This window comes from Amyelois transitella, chromosome 2 (assembly GCF_032362555.1).
Source record: "Amyelois transitella isolate CPQ chromosome 2, ilAmyTran1.1, whole genome shotgun sequence".
Lineage (NCBI taxonomy): Eukaryota > Metazoa > Arthropoda > Insecta > Lepidoptera > Pyralidae > Amyelois > Amyelois transitella.
This window is the reverse complement of record NC_083505.1, coordinates 6015682-6043347: the sequence shown is the minus strand read 5'-3', so window position 1 is coordinate 6043347 and position 27666 is coordinate 6015682. Positions and strand designations below refer to the sequence as shown.

Sequence of the window (27666 nt, the reverse complement as noted above, 5' to 3'; positions counted from 1 at the left end):
CGATTTTTACTTATGATTAATTTTTCACATTCCTAGTCTGTGTCGCAAACTGCAAGGCTAAGCAAACAAGCAAGCGTGCAGTGAATTGCAAACAATCGTGCTTGGTATTTGTTGGTGTAACTGTTCGTGGCCTAATCATAAACGAATATTGAGAGAAAAATAAGTACAAATTATTACAATTGAATAGAGCTCAATCATTTAAAATGACCACCGCAGCAAGGCCCACTTTTGATCCGGCTAGAGGTGGACAAGGACGTGGTGAAAAGGATTTGAGCGCTATATCTCGACAGTACTCCAGTAGAGATCTGCCTGGACATACGAAGTTAAAATACAGGTGAGTGATTTATCTGGACACTTTAAAGTTGAAAGGGATTGCTTGGATAATGGTCATGTTGTAAGTATGGATGAAAGCAGGTCAACCAGGAAGGAAGGCCAAGACGTATGTATCTTGATGTAATCAGGAATATTCAAGTGTAAGAAAGTTTAGAACAAGAGTACACTAGGTTTAGTGTACTCGTTCTTAACTTGCATGAAAAGATTAATGAATATAGATGAAGCAAAAAGTAACTATGCAGAGATTGTGGTGTCGTTGGTGGAATCGGTAAGGTGCCCGGTCAAAATCCGTGATGTGCAGAAAGGCACAGGTTTGAATCCCATCTCTCGGCAATGTATCAATGACTATTTAGATGTAATGAAACTACGTTGGTTTGACTACTAACTGATTCTTTTACGGTGAGGGATAACATCGATCAATCCAATACGTGATAGGTTTACCTGTAAAGGTTGCGGAGGAGTTGCTTCATGTGAAAACCTGACTCACCCAGCCCAGGATCCATGGCCAAAGGCATTACTCGGGTTCCTCTCCAGAGTGGATAGGATGCAACAGGGACTTAAGCTAGGAGGAAGAAGATTTTTGCAGCAACTGGTCTGTCTGTCTGTCTCTTCTTGTCGGTTCTAAAGGAAGTTGATATAAATTTTAACAAATCATATTTTTGTCACTTATTAGAGAACAAGGACAAGGCACCACTGAAGAGTTAAGATCAAGAGATTTTCGCAAAGAACTAGATGATAGAGAAAAGGAAATTAAAGGCCCAAGCACAAGAAGGCTAAATGAACCACCCGCAAAGAGAGCCAAAGTAGATCAAGTACCCGCTGCAAGTTTGGATGCGGATGATCCCCTTGAAGGAGATTCTTCAGAATCTGACGATTCTGATGATGACACTGCGGCATTATTAGCGGAACTGAACAAAATAAAAAAAGAGCGAGCAATAGAACAGGCAAAGAAGGTATGTAATTTTTAGTTTAATTGTACCGCATTTATAGCATTTATAGCAAATAAAGTATTTGTATTTATAAATTTTTGCTAGAACAGTTCATTATTAGTACCATAATTGTTAAAAAAAAATTATGGGATGTAACATTGAAGTGTCTAATGTTTTAAATAAAATCAAAACTATTTATTTCTAACTATAATAATAACAAAATATATTTAAGATCCTCATAATGAATCCTTATATTTGATATCTTCTTCATGCCGTTAGTCCTGGTTAAATTCTCACCTTTCTGGAGAGGAGCCAGGTTACAGGGTTGTAGATTGATATTTTGAAATGTCTTTTATAGTGCCGTGTGGTTCCCGGCACCAATACAAAAAAGAATGGGACCACTCCATCTCTTTACCATGGATGTCGTAAAAGGCGACTAAGGGATAGGCTTACACTTGGGATTTTTTTTTAGGCGATGGGCTAGCAACCTGTCACTATTTGAATCTCAATTCTGTCTTAAAGCCAAACAGCTGAATGTGGCCTATCAGTCTTTACAAGACTGTTGGCTCTGTCTAACCCGCATGGGATATAGACGTGATTATATGTATGTATGTATGTCTTTTAAAGCTAATTGACATACAATCATACTTACTTTTGGTTTCCATTGTCAAGCAAAGCAGCTTAACATAAGCTTGAAGTATTTTTATTGAAATAGTACAGTTAACAGCATATCAATCTAACTGACCGCAAGGGATAAAGACGTGACATGTCACAAATAATGCAATTTTTCTTTTAGGAAGCTGAAAGGAAACAAGAAGAGGAGAGAATACGAATGGAAAACATTTTGTCTGGGAATCCTTTGTTGAATTACTCTGCAGCAGGACAAAAAAATGATATGAAGGTTAAAAGAAGATGGGATGATGATGTTGTGTTCAAAAACTGTGCTCGTTCTGAGCCACAAAAGAAAGGCAACACATTTATCAATGACTCACTTAGGTCAGAATTTCATAAAAAATTCATGGAAAAATATGTTAAATAATTTTTTTACATGATTTGTAAAAGTGAGATTACAAAATGATTAGATTTATTAAACTGGTTTATTATCTAACAGTTTGATATTTTTCAGGGTTTGAAATATTCGAAATATTATATATCCAATATATATATATTTTTTTTATTTATGTCACCGGAAGTCAGTATAATATAGGCATTCTATACATTGCCTGGGCTATGGATAGAATGCCTAAGGTGGATGTCTCATTATTATGTTTAATTCCCAGTTAAATTAATATAACTAATTTTGTTATAAATTTATTTGTAATTTTCAGTCTGTGTCACAGTCTGTCAGTATGCCTGCCGAAATTTGGGGCTAGCTTCATCTTTGTACTAACGTTAATATCAGTATGTGATATAAATGAACTTTATAGGTACTATTTATTATTATCTGCGTGTAAATAGTAGTAGGGTGTAGGTAATATTTTATTTCTGAAAACTTATGTTTTTAACTAGGTTGTAAGGTGTTTTATTTTTAATTAGCTGTTGCCATCGACTTTAAACAAAATCTGTGTGACCAATAGTTCACTGATAATCTCAGTATTGCCTCCTTCAAGGGGTGGATTAACATCGGAGAAAACCACATTCTAATCGGAGCAACAGTTTTCACGTGATGCGAGTACAAACAGACATAATGAAATACTAAAAATCACATTTTTGGTTTCTGTTCGTTTTAGATCCTGACCGATATCTTTCAAGTATCGGTCAAGATCGGTATCGGTAAGATTTCTAAAATGTGAACAGAAACAGATGTGGTATGTGGAAGAAATATACCTAATTGTTGGTATTGCTCCTTTGTTTTAATTTAAGAATGGAGCGAAGCCCCGGGCAGAAGTAGCTTAAAATAATTCTTTGGTACCTATATTTATTAAAGATTTTATAAATCGACTTGGATAGTTTTTTTGAAACTATATTTTCCCTAGGTAGTTTCATATTCACAAGATCTAATGACGGGAATTGTTGAAAAAGAGGGAACACTTACTGCTTCTTAATGAACGCAACTAACTAATAGTTATTACACTTATATTTATAAATTTATTAAGCCATAGAGCTAGGCATGGCCTTCCAGTCTTTTCGAGATTGCGGGCTCTGTATACCCGTATGGGCTAAAACCGTGATAAGGTGGATGTATAATGTAAATTATTTGAAGCCCACGGTTTTGTCCCCGTGGCTGAACGGTTTTTGTTAAGGTGGCATTTTTTTAATTTAAGCTTGATCGTCATGGTGCTGCATTAGGTGTTCCAAATCTTCGGTTTTTATATCTCATCAGAAAATGCTCAGGCTGAAAATGTTTGTTCCTCTTTACCTCCGTACGTTTCAGCTAATGCGGCTCTATGTTTTCTGTGAAATGTACTTAACTAACCTAAGCAGAAAAGACGAGACACCAAGTTCTCTTCATTAGAGTTGAATTTACCTGCCCTGCTAATTTAAAACTAATTAATGTAATTAGTTTTAACTGATGGATGAGTAACGAACTAATGCCAATTTGTAAGGTACTTACATAAAAGTAAAAAAACAAGTAATTTGTTTTTTAAATAATACATAATGACCTTTTTTTTATGGTGTCCACGTCCGTTTTACACTTCATTTTTCCGCCCTGGGACTGGGACGTCCAGAGGTCCTTCGAGGAGGTTGCCAAAATATGAGTAGGTACTTAGGTACTTGGTAATAAAGTGTAGGTATCTATGTTATTTCCTCTTGTAGGCGATGGGCCAACAATCTGTCACAATTTTATCTTTTCCTGTAACAAAGTAGGTAGGTAAGTAAATCGTGAATAAACGTTACGCGAACCTTTTTTTTATGAGTTTTTTTCTCTAGCTCATCAAAGAAAGTAACGTAAGTAGAAAGAAAATGTGTAAGATTCACACACAGGTACCTAATCACTGAAATGAAAATTAATTTATTCTCCTGAAAGCACCCCGAGCGGCTAAGGGCGTAGGCCTTGTCCTTGTATTTTGAAACTAGTAAGTAGGTAACTAGATAGGTACCTATACTCAATGTTGATTTTTATACTTTTGATCAAAAAATCAAACAGTATTACGCTAGTATTGTTTGGATACATAAGGTAATGCAAAAAAAGATGAACGTCAAGATGACGGAGCCACCTCGCAAAACACAAATATTGTCGAACCAGCCCTTAGTACCTAGTTTGTACCTGTTTGTACCTATATCAAAAAAGTTTGTACCTCAAACATTTTTACAATTTTTACAAAGGCATTTTTACAAAGTTCTACTCATTGAAAGATATTTTTAGACCTACATTTGTGATTTTTTTCTATTGTGTCAAATTGTACTTAAGTACATATTTCCCCCCTTTTTTGAAAAGAATCAATGCAGTGAATCATCTACACGACGCAATATAGAAGTCTCAATTTGTTGATGTTATCATCTTAAGCCTAAGAGCTGAACGTCGCCTATCAGTTTTTCGAGACTGTTGGCTCTGTCTACCCTGCAAGAGATATAGACGTGATTACATGTATGTATGTACCTGTTATTTGTGTTATGCATCGATTAGTTAACGGTAGAGGAAAGATTCGTTTGTTTTGCAAGGCGCATTAATCAACACATAGATACCTACATGTAAGTAGCTAATGCGTGTGCGGTGCGGCTTGTGGCGATCAATGTTTACATTAAAGTGAAGTGAACGAGGCGAGAGAGGGGAGGAATGTGGCGAGCGCGGCGCCGCCGGCGGCCTACCTTGAGTGGGCAGGTTCAGTGGCTGATCCCGTCGCGCGCCTCCGCGTCTCCGCTCGCCAGTTGAGTGGGCGCTCACCGCACGGACAGCCATTATGACCGACCCAAAAGCGGCGTGGCGATGCGCGTGCATCACTCTCGTGGCGTTGTTTCCTCTCGTTTGTAAAGCTACCCTCTCCGGTTTATACATTGATAATGGGGTCGATCAAACAGTGATACATCACTCTATGACGCGGCACGAACGGCTGGTTGTTGAACATGAAATACTCGATCTCCTGGGCCTAGGCGAACGTCCGCGGGGCCCTCGGGCTCCACCCCTGGACCGTTCAGCTCCTAGTTTTCTCCTGGACGTGTACAAACAGCTGGCCGAGGAACATGAGCAGGCGCGTCCTACACGCAGCTCTGAGATGGCACTCAGTGGCGATGAACAGATAGCGATTGATGCCAGTGATCTCATCATGACGTTTCAAAGCAAAAGTAAGTAGCATTACTTTAATTTTTTACTATTTCCAAGCTCAATAAATTCCTGGTCGGTTCAATGTAGAAATCTAATACATTTTCTAATGGGTCTTATTTACTTACCTATATTTTAGATAGGTATTAACTACCTATGTCTTAATATATAAAAACTATGTACCTATGTGAATATTGTTATTAAATATTCTTACTTAAATTACTTGGCAGGTTCTCTGGACTACGATTAGTACCTATTTAAGATATTTATGTAGAGTAAGTACCTATTACTTATTTTACAAGTAGGTAGGTTCATTCGTGTGATTCTGATTTGTCCCTACTTAGGATGAGGTACCTAGGTTTATGCGTCCTGGGACTAAAATTAACTAAGACTAATTTCCCAGTTATCTAAATAATTTTACTAGGTAACTTAAAATTAATCAACAAACGAGGTTCCTACAATTTTTTTATTGTTTTCTGCTTAGCTTGTCTGCTTCTCACCATTTGTGCCCCTTTGATAACCATTTCAGTTTGGCTCGTTAAAAATAAATACACTTAGTTTGAAGGGAACTCCGAGATATTATTTTCGTAATGTCAAATATTTCTTCTATTATGCTTCTTGTAATAAATAGCATTCTCAAAATTTTTATTATCTATCGAATCGAAAGGTATTTCTACTTTAGAAGAATTTGTAAAAAATGTGGTCCACAGGTAGAACAATGATGAGTCATTTCACATACCACCAGAGCGGGTGGGTCTGGCTGGCGGCACTTTGATAAAGACATCTTAAAATTTAATGATAGCTTTGTCTGAGAATCACCATTGAAGGCCGTTACAAAAAATATAATGGAATTTAAGTTCCAAGAAACAATTCCATAAATGTCTAGTTATATTTTCTGTTATTAAAAGAAGTTATATTACATAGCAAATGAAGTAGGTACCTACTTACCTAGTAATATAAAATCCCATTAAGTGGTAAGGGGCTAATATACTAGATACTACTCGTAATAAAACTTATAAAAGCGGAATTTGTAAGGATGTCAGTACTCTTTCATGCAAAATCTACTAATAAGATACCTACCTACTTTCGCTTTTATAATATTAGTAGGATAGGACATTAGTAGGATGGAATAACATATAAGTTCCTTTATATTCCGAAATTCCCAAGGGAGCGTAGCCCCGGGGTAAATTGGCATTACATATCGTCCTAAATAAATTACCTACCTGTATCATTATCAATATAAATCCTTACTAATTTAGGAGAAAACGCACACCCCAAATTGTAGAAAAATCTGATAAAATGCTATAAATAAATTTAAATTGTCCACGCTGGGAATCGAAACTGGGTAGCTCCAGAGTAGCAGACGGGGATCGTATTTATTTATCGTATTAATTAATTACCCAGTAGAGGTCGTTAAAGATCGTAGTGTTGGAGATCTTTGATATTAAGTAACTATAATAAAATTAATGTAAACAGTTCTTTGCTCTCGTGCATGTTTGTTACGAACTCGATAACGAGTTATACCTACTTACATATTCTATTACTGGAACGCAATCATTTCGCAGAAGTACCCAGCTACAAAGTTTATCCGGAAGACATAGGGCAAATAAAATCTACAAATAAGAAAATAGGAATGAAAATTATGAAATTGGCAGACCAGTTTTCTGACTGCTTCTAAGTATGATATGCGGCATTAATACTTGTGTGAAAACTAGAATAAAATTATTAATTAATGTTTCAAGTTACACTTGACGGGTGAATAACGGGCGAGCCACCTGTTCCGCAACCTTTGGTCACAATTTGCATGCGAATGGCTTTATTTAATAAAGGATATTACCTACCTGTTTAATATGTCTGGAGAACACACTCATATTGAACCAAGTTAAATAAGCAGGTACACATCGCAAAAGCGCTCATTAACTATAAGTTACGTCACCCTTGTTTACACAGTGATGTTAATTGAAACGTGTTTTACAGAATTTGTAGATGATTTTCTATTGTTATAGATTAAGTATAGGTTGAAACTATCAAAATAGTATGTGATAAAAAAAACAGAATCTTTTTTCTTCGTTGAAGAATGTCGTTGGTCAAATCGTTAAGGTGCAGATCCAAATCCTATCTCTGCCATGTAAACCTCTGATTATCTTTCGATGGGGAGAAATTACACATTCACGTAACTGGTTATTGTTACCATGATCTAATAAGAGTTAGGTTTATTGGAAAAGGTCGCGAAAGTCAGATGGGAGTCGTTAGTGTAAAAACTTGACCCACCCACTCTTCAGAGAGTTGAGGATTAACTGGGACCAAATTCCAGGGGGAAGAAGATGTTAAATATTCTTTTATATCTGTTTCAAAAGGTCTATGATATTTATTTTCAGAGCATCATTTGGGGGCTCTTCGACAAGGCCACGGAAGACACGTGTGGTTTGAGGTGGCAGGCGCTCCCGGCGACGCGTCCTCGCTGCTGACCGCCGAGCTGAGGCTACACCAGGCGCCAACGCATACAGAAGACCCCACAAGTTTATACAGAGTGGTTGCACATCGTGTAATCAACGTTGATAATTTAGGGTAAGTTTTTATCGCTTTAGTAGGTAGGTGAAGTAGAATAGAATAGATTTATTTAGTACTTACCCAATCTAAAGTATTTGAAGTGATTTGTAAAATATGAGCCATTAAAATAGTAGGAGGGTCTGTGATGTTAGTTGTCTTCGTTGCATGTGAGCTACATGGCTGTTGGCAGGCAAGGGTGTGATGCCAAAATGGCTAAAAGTCACTTTAAATGGTTGCTGTTGCACGTTCGTGCAGTAATAGGTAAAAAATTAAAACGAAAACAATACACTTCCAGAAAAATGCAACTTGAGGAGGTGGCTGCAGTAAACACCAGTGCGGGTGCAGAAGGCTGGCTGGAGTTGAACGTGACCAACGCCCTGGGTGCGTGGCTATCATCGCCCGCTGACAACCGCGGATTCTTCATCACTCTACACCCACATTCACAACCAGGTTAGAGCAAAGTCGCTACAGTGAAAACGATCTTATTCAATCGGGGGCAGAATATCTGACGACCGGTTCAATGTCCTATGGACATATATGTATATAAAACTTTGTCATGGCACGATCCCACTACCACCTATGACTCTACTCTTCGGTTATTACGAGCCGAATCATGGGGGCTGAGTGCTGCTCTACGTTTGCTTTCTCTACAAGCGCACCCATAGATATGAACACCAGTTTGCAAATAAACAGATGTTAAGTATCCCTTTAATTGTGTATCAGGTTTACCTGCCTAATGCTGTACCTTTACCATGACCTTGGCTTCTAAAATTAGCCGAATGAAGAAATCCGTGTAGTGTATAACGGATGCCAGCTACCAGCCAAAGAATTTGCCTACTAGTAGTTCGGCTAATGACTTGATGTTGATGATTGTTGACAGGTTGCTAGCCCATCGCATATTTAACAAATAAGTACATCATAAAATCACTACTATATCCCCTACGAGGTATACTGAGCCAACATTCGTAAAAATATAAAAGCTGGTTCAGCTGTATAGCTTAAGATGGAATTGATATTCAAATAGTGCCAGGTTGTTAGATTTCCCTTTGTCGCCTTTTACGACTTCCAAGATATAGAGTGGTCCTATTATATATTCCAGCACTATAGATATAGTGCTGGAAACCATACGGCACAAATCGTATACTATTGAACGAGCAAGCTGAAGAGTTTGTTTGTTTGAACGCGCTAATCTCAGAAACTACTGGTTCAAATTAAAAAATCTTTTTTCGTTGAATAGACCATTAATCGGCTATATATCATCACAGTGCAACTATAAGGAGCAAAGAAATAATGGAATATGTGAAAAAATACGGGGAAAATTAATTCTTGAGGGCTTCAATGATGCCTTAAATAACTATTCCACGCGGACTAAGTTTTCGAAAACGGCTCTAACGACATCGTTGAAATTTCGAATATAGGTCGCATATGGGGCTACAAAATCGATCTGTCTGGCTGGCTGAACCGATTATGATGAGGTTTTCAGAAAAAGGGTTTGTTACATTTAGGAGAATGTTTTAGTATACATTTACTGAATTCAAAAAAGGAGTATGTCCATTGAAGTCGGGTCTCTTTTGACAAAAGTAAATTTTTTTATGCTTTCCTGATGTTTTTGTTGCTTTTTGTTGGTTTTTTGATTTTACATCTTCTAATGGATTTTCTTACGTCTATTAAGCACCGCTCGGTTCCACGATATATATAGCAATAATACAATTACTACCATAAATAGATTCCCATAAAAGGAAAGGGATAAATATACATATACTCATGTATGTATATAACTGCAACCTTATTTGATTTGATTTTATATTATAAATTTAGAGCGGCACGTGAAACCTGAGGAAATAGGGTTGGAAGAGCCTCGAGGTGCGGTCGTGGAAGGCAAGCAGCCATTCTTAGTGGCTTTCTTCAAGGGTGGCCCTAAGTTAGGCAACGCGGATCCCGGGGCGCGCCGCAAGCGGGAAGCGAAGCGTTGGCGCTCCCACGGCTTCTCTGAAAACCATCTAAGGAATCCACTGACAGGTAAGACTCATCAGTTAAATTTCATGTCATTTACTGGTGTTTATCGGCTAAAGTATTTGCATTGTTGCTATCAAGCAGAGTAAAATAAGAATATTTTAAATTAACTCTTCTTCCTTCTGGCTAGTCTGGCTTGGCTTTAAGTCTGGTTTTATCAAGAAAATTTTATTTGTTGTAAGTTTATCCAAAATAAGTAATACAAATTATTAGAACTTACTAACTATATCTAAGTATGGCTAAGACTTGAAAATGACGAAACATTTATTTCTTTTACAGACACGTCACATTGGACAACGAGAAGCTGTGAAATACAAACCCTCTATGTTAGTTTCAAAGATTTAGAATGGCAGGTAAGACATCGTTATAATTGCGTAGGTTTAAGGTTAGTACATAGATCGATTAACAATGTATTTAGGACGAGACACTACGAAATGATAAATAAACGCATACTTAACAAGACCTTAATTATGCTGAAATTTGAGGAAGTAATGAGACGTTATAAGTTTACATATTTATAAAAGGTGAAGTGTTTCTGTTCTATTCAAATATGGAATTAATGTCTTTTTTTCGTTTTATTGCAGGATTGGATCATAGCTCCTGACGGGTACGGTGCATTTTATTGTAGCGGTGAATGCAACTTCCCATTGAATGCACATAAAAATGCCACGAATCATGCAATCGTACAGACGTTGGTTCATCTTTTAAATCCACAACAGGTATGAAGATGTTTTTGATGTCACAAAACATTATCAATAAGTTTATACCACGGTGCCGTGTGGTTTCCGGTACTTTAGAAAAGTTCCACTCCATATCATTTCCGCATGGATGTTGTTAAAGGCGAATAAGGGAAAGACGAATAAACTTGGTATTCTTGTTGTGGGCGATGAGCTAGCCTCCTCCTCGCGTCGTATACCTCATTGCTGAGGGTCGTGACTCCCCCGCCGAATCACTTTCTCTTTGATCTCTTCCTTCCACCTGTTGCGATCCTATGAGCTAGCAACCTGTTACTATTTCAATCTCAATTCCATCATTAAGCCATACAGCTGAGCATGGCTCTAGATCTGCTAAATATGTATAGTAAATTATACCTTACTTGGTGAAGATTTGCGAAAGATTTAAGGTTGACGTCGACTACCTGTCTAAAATTTTAATGGAATTAAGTTAGTGCTTTTGTATATCCCCCTCTATGAATTTTGGAAAAGATGCGAGTGCCTTGCATGTCTTATTATAAAAGTCCATAATTTTTCAGGTCCCAAAACCATCGTGTGCGCCGATCAAGCTATCTCCAATATCCGTCCTCTACTACACAGATGACTCCAATGTGATCCTTCGGAAATACAAGAACATGGTTGTTAAGAGTTGTGGTTGTCATTGAGATGTTGCGTAATTACTACATAATTACATTAGAAAGAGGAAAGACTTGTGTTTATACTAGGTGAACTTTGAAATGTTCAACTTAAATTTTAAATCTTAGAATTTATATATATGTACTAAAGTTACTATTTCAGAACATTATTTTTATACCGCCACTTCAATAAAAATCAGTCCATATTATCAGATAATGCGTTCGGCGTTAAGGTCATCAAAGTAATGTGACCATGACAATATTTTGATGGTAAGCTTATGGAACGCGAAATGGGTTAAAAAAATAATTATAATATCAAGGTATGTTTAGATATACCCATACATATCAATTTATTTATATGATTTGAATTAATTCAGATATTTGGTATATAATTCCCAATTAACTAGGCGACGTGCTTACAGTTAATAATTCTGTGAAGTTTCTAAAATTACGATAGAGAATAGACCGACTTGACGTCTACTATTATAATTTAGTTGGTCAAAAGTTATGTAACAGGGCATAAAATATAACAGTGTATAAAAATAACTTTAATATTGATAAGAAATATTAAAATTAAATTTTCAAACAAAATAGTGAAATACAAAGTCGTACATTTTAATAACTACGATACCGACAAAATGTATGTATTGAGTCGTTAAGTATTCCTTAGATAAGCTATGTAAATAAAAGTAGGTAGATATTATGTATACAGCCTAAGTTAATACTTCAGCATATTTTAATTTGAAACTTTGAATGGTCTAAGGTTTGCCATAATATGTGCCAAAATATGTAAATAGGTATGCCTACGAAATTATTTTATTGCGACTTTCACACGTTACGTAGATTAAGTATTTTTTATAAATTCTGTAAATAGAGTGTAGCGGGAAATTTAATTTTTAATTATTTTATAGGATTTAACACAACATTTTAGTATTTCAAATAAATTAAGATCAGCACATTTCAGACATATAAATACTCCAAATAAATATAAAAAGGTACAAATTTTTTTTACGCATTAACCAATGTTCCTGCTACATTATTAAAAGTACCTTAGTCCATTATAATATTCCGACTTCGGCGCAGGTTATTCTGCAGTCGCCAGATATATAGTAATACTTAATAATTTCTATGAATGTAGTACATATACTGTGACAATAAATATATTATTTTGTATGGTATGTATTCATTATTTGTGTTTATTTAAAAATAATTATTACTAGTTCAAAGTTATCAAAGGGACTTCTTAATGACACAAATTCAACTTAAAATAATACTGCTACCTACCCAGTACCCATCCTTAAACCAAGTACAGAATCTTCCTTATACAAGTTGAATTACTCTATATACATACATACATACATATGTTCACGTCTATATCCCTTGCGGGGTAGACAGAGCCAACAGTCTTGAAAGGACTGAATGGCCACGTTCAGCTATTTGGCTTAATGATAGAATTGAGATTCAAATAGTGACAGGTTGCTAGCCCATCGCCTAAAAAAGAATCCTAAGTTTGTAAGCCTATCCCTTAGTCGCCTTTTACGACATCCATGGGAAAGAGATGGAGTGGTCCTATTCTTTTTTGTATTGGTGCCGGGAACCACACGGCACTTACTCTATATTACGACATTATGTCACAGTATGTAGTAATTACCTAATAAAAAATGAACGCTCAGCCGCTTGGCTTAATACTAGAATTGAGATTCAAATAGTGACAGGTTCCTAAGCACATCGTCTAAAAGAGAAATCCTAAGTATATGAACAAATGTTTCCAATGCACTGGCGAAGAGTAGGTACTGTAAAGAGCAGCCTTCACTGATCGGTCTATTGCATTCGTGCTGTCAAACTTAGGCTAACCGTCGACATTTCCCCAATCATACCTAGACCAGTCGAATCGCTTTGGATTTCATGACAATGAATATAATTGACCAGAAACATAATTGCATTTTGTAGTGATATCATTTTTTTACGAGTAGCTGATTTTTGTTCCGATTGTTGCTGTTTGTTAAGATTTTTCTTAGCATCAGTTAAATTTCAAATTCAAAATCAAAAATTTTATTCATTACTATAGGATACTATATATCGCTTAATAATTGTCAAAACGTATGGTTTAACAAAAAACTAAGTTTACTGCCGCTTCCAAGGCAGAAGAAGCGGTAACAAACTGCACTGCAGCATTTTCTTCAACAACGTCAACTTCAAAATATTAAATTAAACTTAGAATAGAATGTGGGTGGACGAGAGAATACATTGTTCAGATTTATATATTTATGAGATTTAATATTGAAAAAAGAAAAATATATATATATATATTTTATGGATTGCCAATTTTAAAAAGATTTATGTACAGAGTGTACTGAATTTTGATTAAAGTTCAAATCAAAGTGTACTGAATTTTGATTTAAGTTCAAATCAAAGTGTACTGAATTTTGATTTAAGTTCAAATCAAATATTTCCAAATATTTTCTTTTCTCAGATTTCTAATCAAAATACTTGAGTATAATTTTTTTGAAAAAGTCAGCTTTTGAGTGATTTTGTATTTTTATTCTCATCATTTAGTTGGTCGATGAAAATGAATTTCTATATGAATTTATATATCTCTGAGGCCCATTGCTGTATGTAGGTATAAAAGGGTAAATATAGACTGCTTGCCATATTTTTCTTACTGATAATATTTACTTGGATATCAATGTGTTCAGTTGTAAGAAATCAATCTGTCACCTCAATATTTATCTGTATCTATCTGATAAGAAACTTGAATCGTAGCCTTTGTTAATAAAATTTAGTTTGACGCAAACGCTACGACGCCGTAGACCACGTGTGGTTATTTAAATTTATATATGATTTGCTCATCAGACTAAAAAAATTCAAAATCTTATGATAATTGTACCTACTTTAGAAAAGGTGTTTGAATGATATAGGTATATACTAAATGTGAAGTGATAGAATATCTGAAGAAACAAGCTTCCGGATACAAGTATACGTGTTGAGGTGCGGGGGGTTGACTGGTTAATTTCAAGGGCGTAACAGCCTCCAAATCGCAACAGAGATCATTCAGTTGGCCGAAAACGGTTCGGTCAGTGCAGTGTTCAGCCGGCCTCACTCGCCCGCCGGCTCGCGGTAACGCACGCAGCAAAACAGACTCAATATAAACAATGAACAGTGCGATCGACATCCCCCACCTGTTATGAGTATTCCATATAATATTACAATATTCGTGGGCGGGAACGCCAAACGATTTAGAAATACCATGTGGCTGTTAATTTCCTGTTTTATTTTATTTGGCGCAAAAGCTTTGAATGCTGAGACAACAACTTTTCAAAAGTGTTGCCCGAAAAAGTTAAATCTTATTAAAGTTGTTGTTGTGAATAACGATACCAAGGAAGTAAATTTCAAGTGTTTAGAGAGTGATGTCGAAGCGACGTATAATATTTCAAACCGACACTTCCCCTTAATTTTGGATGAAGATATTGAGGTTAAATATGGAATGCCCCAGGATTGCGATTTACAATTGTTACCTATACCAACAATTAAAGATGTCGACACAATGAAAGAAAATAGTATATGTTATGATAGACTTGTGGCAAACATTTCTAACGAAGAGCAAAAACATATAATCCCTAAAATTGTTGCCCTGCAGTGCATTAAAGAACAGACTGAAACTGAAGTAAGAGACGCAAAAATATCCTTAGTTAAAATTCGAAAATGTTGTCCCAAGGGCCAAAACTATGACATCGAATACCATTTGTGTAGAAAAAATTTGGAAAATGATGACGAAGAGTGGATTGCAACACAAATTGAGAACAGTAAAAATAGTAATTATATTTATGAGATTGAATTGGGATTACACTGTAAATTGTCGGAATATGCAGTAGAATTAACCAATGAAAAGTTTATGTTTAGATTAGATGGCAGTATGTTAAATATTGAGAGTAGATATGGTGCAAGCAACAGTTCCAGTTTTCATAATGAATGGTGTATAGACAGGGACATACATGATCCAGACAAGCAAATGATTGCCCGAGTCTGTACAAAGAATTGTTCAAATTATGATGCTTTTTGTCTAAGAAAATGCTGTCCCGTAGGACAGCATTTTAAGCCCTGGTCGTGCGGATTCAGAAGTCGATGTGTCCCAAATACTGATGAGTCTGCTTTGTTCGATTTGTCACCATTTTTACCACCATTAAAAAACCTTTCAAAATTAGGTAAGTTTATTCTTTTGATACCTTTATACTGGCTTTCTGTTTATATCAACAGCAAAAGTTAGTATTACTTCAAACAGTAGGATACTGATTCTTAGTAGTAGTAGGTATGCGTATTTATAAGGCAGGCCATAAATATAATAATCCGTAAGGAGAAATGGAGTAACAGCTTGTCATCTAAATAGAAATTTCACATTTTTACTATTTGTTCATGTATTTTTATATTTGCATTAATCTTGAAACAAAACCAATTTATAGATAAAGAGATATCTAATCTATTTAGTCAAATAATGATTCAGAAGAGCATTTAGTGCTGATTCATAATAAATTGCAACGCTAAATAAACACGAAATAGTGTACCATTTTTTTACTAAGTTCACTCGCACTAATTGTAAAAGAAGAGATTACTTTAAATATGTTTGAGTGTTTAGCCGTAAATTTAAGTTGGGTAACTGTTATTTATTTACCTATACTTACGTAGAAAACAATTGTTGAATTTGTTTTATTTCTTTGAACATTACTATAAAATAAATGTTTTTGTTATTAAAATAGGTAAAATAAGGTTCAAATGTTACTATATCCGCAATTGATATAATAATAAATATAAAAATATATTTTTGTGCATTGACATGCCACACTGTCACACTAAAAAGTAATTGTTAAAACTGTAATACCACTTTTTGACCTAGGTTAGGAAAAACATAGTGAAGAAACCTGTATATCACCCAACTGGATGTAAAAGTAACCATGATAAAATCGAAATCAATATCTGATCTACATTTACTTGGATTCTAATTCTAGTCTTCCCCAGAAATATTCTGTTCGAACATAACTTTTTAAAGTTTGTTATTTCCAAGTTGAAGGTTGGATATAAGGATTTCCTTTCTCAGTCGTTTGATAAGATAAACTGTGTCAAAATGAAGATTTCAAAAACGTACGTAACAGTAGGATTTCAACCTACCCATAGTCATTGCAAATTCGCCTCTATTACCGCGACATGCAGGATAACTTGATATGCAGTTGAGTGTACCTACCTTTTTATGTCCAATAGTGCTGGCCTCTTATAATGCGAACATGTATTTCAAAGGCAAATGTTTTAAAATTTAACTGGGGAAGTACATTGTTAGATGACGTTTTTTGACCTACGAACTTCAAATTCCGTGTAAATGTACTGGCGTATGAACATTAAAAAAAAAATGTAATGTTTTAGATACATACGGCATCCGTTCATCCTTGGATTGTCCACAAAGTCGAATGGCTCTCAATATTTCATCGAGGGCAGATCACCACGAGCTGACCATGGAAGGTAATCTGAAATGGGCTCTAGGCGTCACTGTGAACTACTGTTTGGAAACCTTCGACTTTCGTCACTGCAATGCTGATGTCTTGGTCAGTGGGGTCACGTGTTACGAACCGCTTGAAGACAAGAATTATAAACTATCTTTTGTAGTGAGTATTTTGCTTTAATTAAAAAAGTATTGAATTATAATATTCTACCTATGTGATGTGAGTGAAGCAGTCGTGTAAACTCGACTCGTAATGTAACAGGAAAAGATAAGTTCTTACTCTATCTGTAATTGCTCAATAGGAAACTCATGATATTTTTATACAATACTTTAAGTTATTTTATAATCAGAAAATAAATTTATGTAACATTTATATATGTAGTTAATAATTAAATCAACATCGAGGCGCGCTCATTATCGCGGCGATTGAATTTATATTAATACTAGCTGTCCTGGCAAACGTTGTTTTGCCTTATAAATAATTTTTAAGTAATTTCTAGTTAAAAAATGTTAAGGGTGGACAACCCTTATCACTAAGGGGTATTAAAAATAGATGTTGGCCGATTCTCAGACTACTCAATATGCTTACATTTCATGAGAATCGGTCAACTGTTTCAGAGGAGTACCGGAACGAATATTGTGGCACGAAAATTTTATATAAGTACCTATAAGAGATATTTGTCATAACTATCCAACTCTCCTCAATCACCAGTGTAGTTCACAGTTTTCATAAAGTGATTTCAAAGCTTATGAATTACTTCTTTTATTAAAGACAACACAACAATAAACAGCGTGTTTAAAACAAAAAGTAGCTAAGTGAATGAATAGTGGTTACCACAGAAAGTGACTCGAAAATCCATTAGTTGATATCTACTACTTCCTTATTTCGCCATAAGCACAGGAATTTAATACTTTTTATTAACTGAACTATGGTTATTTATAACCATAATCAGTTTTTTTGTCCATTTAATCAGCGTTTATGCCATTTGGCTCTAAAACCAATACTTTTCCAAAACCTCTTAAAAACCCTAAACGACTTCTTTTAACCAATAAATTCTTTATTTAATTAGAACTTCTTTTAACTTTTAACAACCAATAACTTTAGGAAATTTCTTTGCTCTTATAACAATTAAATTATTTGTTTCATCAAATAATAATTCTTCTTGTATCCGGAAATAAAATTTGGATGAGCCAGTGTGTTATTTTCGTCGATGACTTGTTGTTCTAACTACAATCTTCATCTACAAAATTTTGATTAATAGATCAGTTACATAGCATACTTTGTGAGTAGGTACCTAAAGGTACCTAATCTAAATATTATCTATCTATTTTATGAGGACTAATGTACTACAAGTTAAGGGTACCTAACTATTTTAAACATTTATATAATGTTCGGTATAATGAATAGCGGAAAGATATTTTTATATTTTAAAAGAATCTGGCGTATAATTTTACGGAATTAGTGCAAGGAGGCAAGACAAATTAAATAAAAATCATCTTAATAGAATCTACTCTTAAACTTCTTAATATTTGTATTGTATTTGCACGGAACTAATGGCTAGTTCGTCATAGTCATTCATTTTACTGGCAACACTTTGATGTATATTTTTCACTCATCATCAGCCACTCATTCAACAACCATTCGTCATTTTCATCAAATATTTCTAACAAATATATATATACGGTACATGATGTAGCTAACAGCGTAGAATTTATTTACCCATGGAATCCGAGGTCATCCTCATATAGATGCTACATATAAGTAGAATCTTAGTATACTTACAAATAGCGATGTTGGTTTGCAATCATAGTAACTAAATATTAATTACTCCCAATTTATAATATGTTTGCAAAACACATAGGTAATAATGGTTCCATAAAATGGTTAAACGCAACTCAATACAATAAAAAAATTTCAACACATAACATAATGTACTTACAATAAAGGGTCACCTATTCGCGAAACAGACATTTTTATTATTTATAGATTATCCTCAGAAAACCCACTTTCCAACATTTCAAACAAGAACCAAATCCCTGCAAAACTTTACCGAAATTATATATAATTTGTAGTGATTTTAACACTAAAAATCGTCAAATCCAATTTTTCATTTACAAATAGAACAACTAACAAGTAAACGTCTACAAGCAGCCTAAAACAAGAAAACCTACTTGATTATTTTTTTTACTCGAAACCAACTATCAATTGTTTCGTTGCAAATTCAATCAAGCAGGTACAAGAAAGCGTAATTAATTGGAATCTTTATGTTGCAGTTGATGACGATATCGAGTGTGTGTCTTGCCCTTACGCTTGTAGTGTATTGCGCCCTACCAGAGTTGAGGAATCAGCACGGACGCACCCTGATATGTCACTTATGCACCATGCTGCTTGCTTTCGGCTGTCTCGCGAGAGTACAGTACGCCTACATTCCTGACAACGGTACATGCACCTTACTTGGTAAGTGTTTTGTGGTTTTTAGTACTGAAGAACTAAATCGATGTAAATTAGTCTTTTAAAAACCAACCTTTTATATGGATATCGTTGGGCCCGACTAAGCTCTTTCACTTAGTGTAAAAATCCAAGCTCGGGAAGGTTCCCCTATATAGATCGCGTAACAACATGACATTCAGGATTGTGGTCACAGAAACACCTCGGGCTGCACTTAAGTGAGTGCGTGTGCGTGAGTGACGCAAACGTGAATAATGCCAAGAGGATAGCTTAAAACAAGCATCAGAAGAGAATATGTCCAATCGTGTACTACATTTAAGAATAGACTTAGTTCTGGGTTCCTAACCGATTCCATTAAAACATTCGGCTCTTAAACAAATATCGTACATACATATGTATGTGCCATAAAATATTTTATTGATCGCGTCCACTTAAGCACTGTTAGGATAAGCCATAACCGGCGGTCGTGTTGATTTATCCGCCATAATCGGTCATTTGTAGAAGTATTGTACGTATTATGTATAATTTGGACACACACACATTTACTTATATTATCATGTCTTTATCAGTAGTTACATAGATATATCTCTTCCTGTGGATGTAGCTGTAGGGGGCTAAAGCACCTACAAAATATAACTGATTCAAATCGTAAAGAGCATGTAAAGTTAATTTTTGAAATTTATTTGCTTAATTAAAAATCCTACTTCATAGGTTCGCATCCTATGAGCAACTTTGTTCTAACATCAAGGATTCTTCCAACAAATTATTATCAAGTCTTTTATCGGGAAAATACTTAATTACCTAGGTATTCATTTTTATTACCTACGTATGTTAGGTTTGGTATAAGTATACCTAAAACCAGAAGAACAAATGGTGCTTTATAAATTATAATAATGTAAAACTGTGAGCAATTATCAAGTATTTGTTGTTTACACAGCATACGGAATCTACTTCGGCTTCGTGGCTGCCTTCGCCTGGCTCAATGTGATGTGTTTCGACATCTGGTGGACATTTGGGTGAGTTTGTTTTCATAAATTTTCATCGATATTAGTCATCGATAAATATTTAATTAGATTATTAAAATAAAAAAGAAAAAAAATGTATCAAAAAGCTAAATCCATAAGCTTTTACTGAAGCTCTAGCTTTTATTGCCTGTGGCCTTTCTTTTCTAATTAATTTCTAAAAATATAAAAAAATTCAAAGAAATACTATATAATAGTGTGACTTTAAATTAAGGAATGAGATAATTTTGTTCAGAAATCCTTTTGGGATTTTCGCAGAAGATTGCTAGTAATAATATCACACGAAAATCATTTACTATGAAAGCTATAATATCTTTTTTTATTATTAAATTTCTGGTATATATAAGCTCTTAACGTATTAAGGATGGTTGGATATATTCCTGATTTAAGTTACGATCGAAAACATGTGTTGGGATAATGAATATTAAGATAAATTTGATTTCAGAGTAACGTTGCTGTTAACATAACAGCGCGTCTGCTTCGTTCATGATCTTATTAGACGCAATTGTTTACATTAGGCGGAGTACAAACTCAGCGGGCCTTTAGAAAAAAATACGACGATTACAGATGTTCATCTAATTTCATACTTACATTATCTATTTAAAAGATAAACTAGCGACTTCCATTTCTATGCTTCATTGTATAATGTAATTATACTTATAGGTGAATGTTATGTCATTTGAATTATATTAATTAAAAAGCCTTTACATTACAACTTAACAGTAGATAGAAATATTGAACTTATATTCTTTCAGTTTTTCTATAGCTAAAATATCTGAAATAGTACCAAAAATGTCTAAGTACTTAATTGCGCTTAAACTAATACCGCGAATGGACGAACAATAAGTTTTATGTCAGTACTTTTTACGGCCATAAGAAAACCTGCACATTTCATTCAACTTCTGGACTCAGCGGACTGTGGCTCTGTGTCCGTTAGGCCAATACTTCAAACTAAAAGCAGAAATTTTCTTATTCAAGAAAGGTTACAAAATACGTGGAAACCTTACTATTGCACATGTTCTACTGCACCCCAGATGTTTGTCTATTGGCGTTTGCGTGTATTATATTAGCGTAAGTGTTAGTCACTGTCAGCTATTTATGGATTTTGTTCATATAGTAACGTGAACAATTAGAAATATGTATCTATATATTAATAAAGAATTTTTTCTTTGATTTTTTAACAAGATGCGTTATTTCAAATTATACTTTCCTACTTGCAATAAATATGTCTAATCATACTATTCAGATATTATAATCACTTTTTCTTTATATATATTTAATACTAGCTTATCGCTGAAGTACTGCTCGCGCGAAACGAAAATTGACGTTAATTTTTCGATCTATTAATGCTCCCATATACGCGTCAAAGAAAATAACATGCCAAATTGCAGTCCCGTTTTATAGTTTCTGCTGTTAATACGGTATAATGTCAGATAGCTTATGACTCTATAAAATTGAGTCCCATGGGAGAATAGCCTGGGTCTGCCTTATAGCCAAGATCCAGAAATGGGAGAGTCTGTTTTTATTATGATCAATCAGTTTAAGCAATATGCAGGTGTTTTTGCGATCTTACCTCTCACCATCACGTAACGTGTAGAACAGAGAGCCCAAAAGCTTCAGAGATCTTCTAAATACAGTAACTAAGTAAGCCTTATTTGTAAATATTCGTCAAATTTGAAAATGCTCGCGGCCTGTTTAAGGTTTTTGTATTTAAATGTACCTACATATATTAAGTAACTAGCCATACTAATCAACTTGAATTCGACAAACTTACACATTTATATAATAGACTTTTATAAATACGGCTAATGCTGACATACTAAAAGCACATAATGGGTAGGTACATTGTCGTTAGTTGACGGTATAGCTTAATCAAGGTTGAGGGTGTGTACTGAGGGAAGTAGGATTTTCGGTCACCCCCGCACAAACAACAAAATAACTTTTTCCCAAATAGTGTCCTTGGCTAAGTGATACATTGTTTATGTAAGCCAATTGGGAGCTTGAGTCTTTGAAAAGTTTTGAAAGTTCGTTACTACAGTAAGAAATGAAAATTTTCTCTTAACATTTTATTAAAACTGATAATTTTTTGTTATTCTCGTATGGCTGACTGACTGATTATTTTTATCACATACAACGTATAGTCACGCCTCTATCTTTTGCGGGGTAAACAGAGCCAAGAGTTTCGAAAAGACCGAAAGGCCACGTTCAGCTGTATGGCTTCATGATGGAATTGTGACAGATTGCGATGGGCTACATCGCCCACAAGAGAAATCTCAAGTTCATAATCCCATCCCTTAGCCGCCTTTTACGACGTCCATGGGATTTCCCATAACTTATTTATAACCGCTCCTATATGGAGCGGTTATAAATAAGTACCGGATTTTTTACATTAGCTTTTTCTTTACAAATTCATGAACATAGAAAACATATATGAATAAGCACACGAAACAATAACCTACACAGGTTTCCACTTCATTCTATATATATACGTATACATATACATATATACGTTTCCATTTATTCACTTAATTTTTTGTTGTATGTCTGTAAAAAGTAAGTATCTAGAACTATTTTTGTTCAATGTTCAAGTGACATTTTTCATTAATCAGTATTTATTACTCGCTTATCAGACTTAATAATGGTAAAAAGTGAAATCATTTTAATTATACAAGTAATTTAGGGTGCAAATGGACGTTCGTGTGTAAAGGTCGGACATGGCCGTCATCGTATCGCCTAATGAAAACCGACAAGATGGCAGTAATAAAGTCACTTTTGTGTCAGTAGGTGTGGTGCTAACTAATTAAACTACAATATGTCCCGGCGGAATAAAATTCGAGAATTCATTCGCATATAATTTGACCTTTTTATATTTTTCTATTCTATGTTTTTGGTTAGGGAGATTGTATTGTACGGATACACCAATGCCCTGATATATTAAATTTGCCGAATAATATATATATACATTTAAAAAAATATATGCGCATCTCAAGTTTCAGAAATCAATAAGCAACATTGTCTGCTTTTGTATACTTATGCGTTATGTTTACAGAAGTATAGATTTCTTTGGGTGTACATCATATTCTTTTTTTTATTTTCTGTTTTATTAGTAAGTAGGTTAGCACATGTAGAGCTTGTTTATACGTGCATGTGATTGTTTACAATATTGCGATTACACTACACAATCATTCAGTAGGAGTGGTGCACGAAATCAGTGCTTTTTATAGTCTTAATTCTAACTATGAGTATACTCCATTACTGACATATTAAGCATCGTTGAACTTTAATGTTAACATGATTTGATTCATGATTGCTCAGACTTTACCTATAGGTGAGAGTTGGCAGTGTATCCTTTATTATTGGTGCTCACAGATCACAGAACTAAGAAACAACGAGACAAGTGAGCACCATATTATGTTATTTATCCTGGCACACGCAGAGTTTGCTAAAAGGAGCCACGCACAACTGTGTGTCTGTACATACATATATTCTCGTCTGTATCCCTTGCGGGGTAGACGGAGCCAACAGTCTTAAAAAGACTGAAAGCCCACGATCAGCTGTTTGGATTAATGACAGAATTGAGATTCAAATAGTGACAGGTTTCTAGCCCATTGCCTAAAATAAGAATTCCAAGTTTATAAGCCGTTCCCTTAGTTTAGTTGCCTTTTACGACTTCCATACGAGATGGAGTGGTCCTATTTTTTTATTGGTGCCGGGAACCACATGTTACTTCTGATCATCTAATTACCCAATTAACATTTTTATATACTACTTCTTTATAATTAAAATCTTGTGTCATGATGAACAGCTTTGAGGTACCTAACTGAAATTATTAGGTATTATTAAACTAAAGCGATCTAACCTAATAGGATAACTTGTAATAATTTATTTATGTTTACTTTATTCTACTGATATAAGAGACTGAGTTGATGGTTAAATTTTTGTTGCAGGAATGTTCGGTCAGTGCGTCCATTACGTAAGGCAAATGCTGAGAGGAAACGTTTTATCTGGTACTCGGTGTATGCGTGGAGCTCTTCTATTCTCCTAACACTGATCACATTCTTATTCGACAAGTATCCAGTTTCACCATACCTCGATTCTAATATGGGAATCACCAGGTGCTGGTTTGGAACAAGTACGTTTACAAAAAAGCCCTGGCTTATATTGGAGTTTATTTTTTCATTTTAAATATTAAATTTTTTTCTTAATTTTGACACTAAGATATATTTTAACGTCCTTACTCTTTTCTGTTATTACCTAAGTTACTTAAAAGTCTTTTGTCAAACCACCTACGCTGTGATTGTAAATTACATAAAACATATTTTTTTCAGTGCAAAATGACAAAGACGACTGGCCACATTACATATTCTTTGTGATTCCTATGGGCATCGTGACGTGCATCAACTTCGTGCTGTGGGTGCTGACGGCGCGCCATTGCGCGCGCGTCAAGTCTGAAGTCCACCGTCTGCAGGCAGGATCCATGGGAGAACGAATGAAGCGCCGGTTCAGGGTCGATAGAGCTAAGTAAGATAATTTAACGCAGATTGAGGCCTAACCTACTCAAATTTCGAGGGAGAAAACACCTAAAGATGTAGTAAGCATTATTTGAAACTCTCATTTATTAGATTAGGAAAAATTTTGAATATACCAAAAACTACTACATTTTTAGAGCAGTATTAAAATTAAAGTAGCGAAATTAAATATGTTCATATTGTAGGTATTTCCTCATTATTTTTTCTACGCAATTGATCTTTAAAACGACAATGCGATACTAATTTCTGTAACGTGATTATGCAGGTACCTTTTAACTGGGAAGCTGTGGGTCGTGATGGGCGCAGGGTGGATTTGCGAACTTCTGTCTACAGTCGCTGGCGAGCCTAAGTGGCTGTGGGATATCGTCGACCTCTACAACCAACTCCAAGGAGTCCTCATCTTTATCATACTGATTTTCAAGCCTAAGCTGTATTATTTGGCTAGGAAAAGACTGGGTAAGTTTTTTAGTACAGTTATAAAATTACAGCTTTGCTCACGCAGAAATTAAAAAAAAAGAAGTTTATGATTAACTGAAGATCTTGTCTATTAAATTTCATTGTTTAGTTTTAAAGAATGAATTCAAATGACATTTATCGAATATATGCGAGTTGGAGGACGTAATAAGTATGAAAAAAGTGCGACCGACCCTTTTTAGAATATAATCTGATGATATGATTTCTACGAGTACTTTTGCAATGAGGACTTGATATCTATTAGATATAAATATTATCGATAAAAGTTAAGTTTACGTTTCAAGATCATTGAATTACTAAGTGCTAGTGCAATCTGATTTACGTCATATCCTTCATTTGCTTTTACCTTTTATTGATCTCACAACACAAATACTCGTCAAAAACAGACAAAGGGATTTCGTCGTTACTCAATTAAATAAAATAAAGAATTGTCAGCAACTAGAGAGAAAAGATTTTTGTAAATCCCTACAAGAGCAAAGCAAGAAATCGCTAGGAACTCAACTACTTAATTATTTTCTTTGAAATTATCTGATGTCAATGTTTTTCATCCAAAAATGAGATTTGGTGTTACTTTTTCAGGTTGTTCAAGGATCCCACTTGATACAAGTACATATTGAGAATTTTTTACTACTTATTAGAATTTTGCTTCTCTTTCTTAACCCTCATTTTTTTTTCTTATTAATTTTTCATATTTTGTACTTGTACTCTTTAAATCATAAAGGTCGTATTTCATCAAAATATGCTTCATGTCGGTTTACGAACAATGACATTTTTTTATTACAGACATAGTGAGACAAAACTAAAAATTAATTTAAATTAACTGAGCATTTGAATATAAAATAGAATCCTTTATTATATATTATAACGTGGTGGTGAAAGACCTTTATTTAACTCTAGCTAATTTTAATATACGTTTAATTAGTATTTCTACTTACCTATGTTTATTATTATTATATTACTTCATGATAATATATTTGCTTTGCTATTTAATACAATTGATAAACATCTAGTAATTGCACATAAATGTTATAATATGTATTGCACATTTGCTAACGTACAGTACACGCAAAAACAGTTTTTGTGACGCATTCCAATCTTAAAATGACTGAAAAATTAACGTTGTGTGGTGTTTGTAGAATGTAAAAAATGTAAATATCTACCAAAAATGAAGTAAATTTTAATCTTAATTATATTCAGTCAGTTTAGGATTGTAAAGTAACTATGAGAATGAACGCACCTCAATTAACTCAAACTAATATAAACAGGGCTGGAGAGACCAGACGCGCAGAACAACGGCACTTCATCTTCTGGAAGAACATCATCCACCCTTCTGTCCCGCTCTATCAGTGCCGACGAACGCATCTCCACAAGAGTGTCTGTCCCTAACAACGCTAAAAAGAAATAAATTAACCACCGATTTTTGGACCAGTGTGCTTCTAAGTCTGTGGCTTAAAACACGAAGCAAAAGGATCTGCTAGAGTAACTCATATTGATACTGAATAAAATCTTAATTTTACGAGTAACATACTAAATATGTTGATTTGCAGCATGATTTGATTTAATATCTTTCGTAGAAGGATCATGACTTCGTTATTTAACCTACCAAAGTTGGGCGGTATTATTCATCATTTGTTTCTAAAATAAATAATTGTGATTGTGATTACAGCTCTTGCTATGATTGACTATAATTAAGAATTTATATGTTTAAACGCGATATCATAGAATTTTCGTAAAGAGCTTTAATTTTTTTGACTTAATTTATGTAGAAGTTCACTTGCGTTACTCTCATCCCACCATAAAAGTCTTAACGTTATCATATTCTAATTTCTAAGGTAGGTATGTTTGTTTCAGAAGCTCCATGCATTTATTTTTTAAAGTAAAAGTTATTATTATTGTGTAATGTTTCAACCGCTTTTTTTTTCTAAACCTAGATTAAATTTAATATTTTTTATTATTATGTTGATTTTTTGAATTTGCATGTATGAATATAAATGGCCGAACTGATTTTTCGTGTAGGTACTTTATTTTATTATAGAAATAGGTAAGACCATATTATATCTATAAGCTTTTTTATGTTGCGATATTTTCTATTTTAAGCAGATGTGGCCGTTCGTACTAGTTTGTTGATTTTATGGTGAAAAAAAAAAAATCAAAGGTACCTACTTAATCAATATTTAGGTATTGTTGTTTTATACCAGTAGTTTATCTTTGTCGAAAATCACATACTTTCTTAACTAGATCTAGTCATAGAATTTAGATTAGACATACATTTTCATACAATATTGTTATCTTTGATATTGGGACATGTCGTCATGTCATAGAGACGGAAAAAC

At 34.4% G+C, this 27666-nt stretch overlaps 3 protein-coding genes across 3 annotated transcripts; all 3 read left to right on the top strand.

The window, feature by feature from the left end:
• The first annotated feature begins 23 nt into the window (after window positions 1-23).
• LOC106143081 (protein CWC15 homolog) lies at window positions 24-3203 on the top strand. Its single transcript, XM_013345053.2, has 3 exons — window positions 24-334; window positions 1007-1286; window positions 2059-3203. Exons 1-3 carry the CDS (start codon window positions 204-206, stop codon window positions 2299-2301), a joined length of 654 nt encoding a protein of 217 aa, XP_013200507.1. The 5' UTR covers window positions 24-203; the 3' UTR covers window positions 2302-3203.
• A 1797-nt stretch (window positions 3204-5000) lies between these two features.
• On the top strand, window positions 5001-12561 carry LOC106143079 (protein 60A). Its single transcript, XM_013345051.2, has 7 exons — window positions 5001-5486; window positions 7842-8031; window positions 8309-8463; window positions 9832-10032; window positions 10306-10379; window positions 10611-10745; window positions 11279-12561. Exons 1-7 carry the CDS (start codon window positions 5105-5107, stop codon window positions 11402-11404), a joined length of 1263 nt encoding a protein of 420 aa, XP_013200505.1. The 5' UTR covers window positions 5001-5104; the 3' UTR covers window positions 11405-12561.
• Window positions 12562-14145: 1584 nt separating this feature from the next.
• LOC106143078 (G-protein coupled receptor Mth2) lies at window positions 14146-27487 on the top strand. The gene is made up of 8 exons (XM_013345050.2): window positions 14146-15576; window positions 16784-17022; window positions 19134-19317; window positions 20246-20324; window positions 24278-24462; window positions 24659-24851; window positions 25125-25315; window positions 26599-27487. Exons 1-8 carry the CDS (start codon window positions 14559-14561, stop codon window positions 26736-26738), a joined length of 2229 nt encoding a protein of 742 aa, XP_013200504.1. The 5' UTR covers window positions 14146-14558; the 3' UTR covers window positions 26739-27487.
• The last annotated feature ends 179 nt before the right edge of the window (window positions 27488-27666 follow it).

Coding starts and splice junctions, on each gene's coding strand:
- LOC106143081 (XM_013345053.2), top strand. CDS start 204: ATGACCACCGCAGCAAGGCCCACTTTTGATCCGGCTAGAGGTGGACAA. Junction 335..1,006: donor CATACGAAGTTAAAATACAG/GTGAGTGATTTA, acceptor GTCACTTATTAG/AGAACAAGGACAAGGCACCA. Junction 1,287..2,058: donor CAATAGAACAGGCAAAGAAG/GTATGTAATTTT, acceptor TTTTTCTTTTAG/GAAGCTGAAAGGAAACAAGA.
- LOC106143079 (XM_013345051.2), top strand. CDS start 5,105: ATGACCGACCCAAAAGCGGCGTGGCGATGCGCGTGCATCACTCTCGTG. Junction 8,464..9,831: donor ACACCCACATTCACAACCAG/GTTAGAGCAAAG, acceptor TTATAAATTTAG/AGCGGCACGTGAAACCTGAG. Junction 10,033..10,305: donor TCTAAGGAATCCACTGACAG/GTAAGACTCATC, acceptor TTTCTTTTACAG/ACACGTCACATTGGACAACG.
- LOC106143078 (XM_013345050.2), top strand. CDS start 14,559: ATGAGTATTCCATATAATATTACAATATTCGTGGGCGGGAACGCCAAA. Junction 24,852..25,124: donor TTCAGGGTCGATAGAGCTAA/GTAAGATAATTT, acceptor GTGATTATGCAG/GTACCTTTTAACTGGGAAGC. Junction 25,316..26,598: donor TTTGGCTAGGAAAAGACTGG/GTAAGTTTTTTA, acceptor TAATATAAACAG/GGCTGGAGAGACCAGACGCG.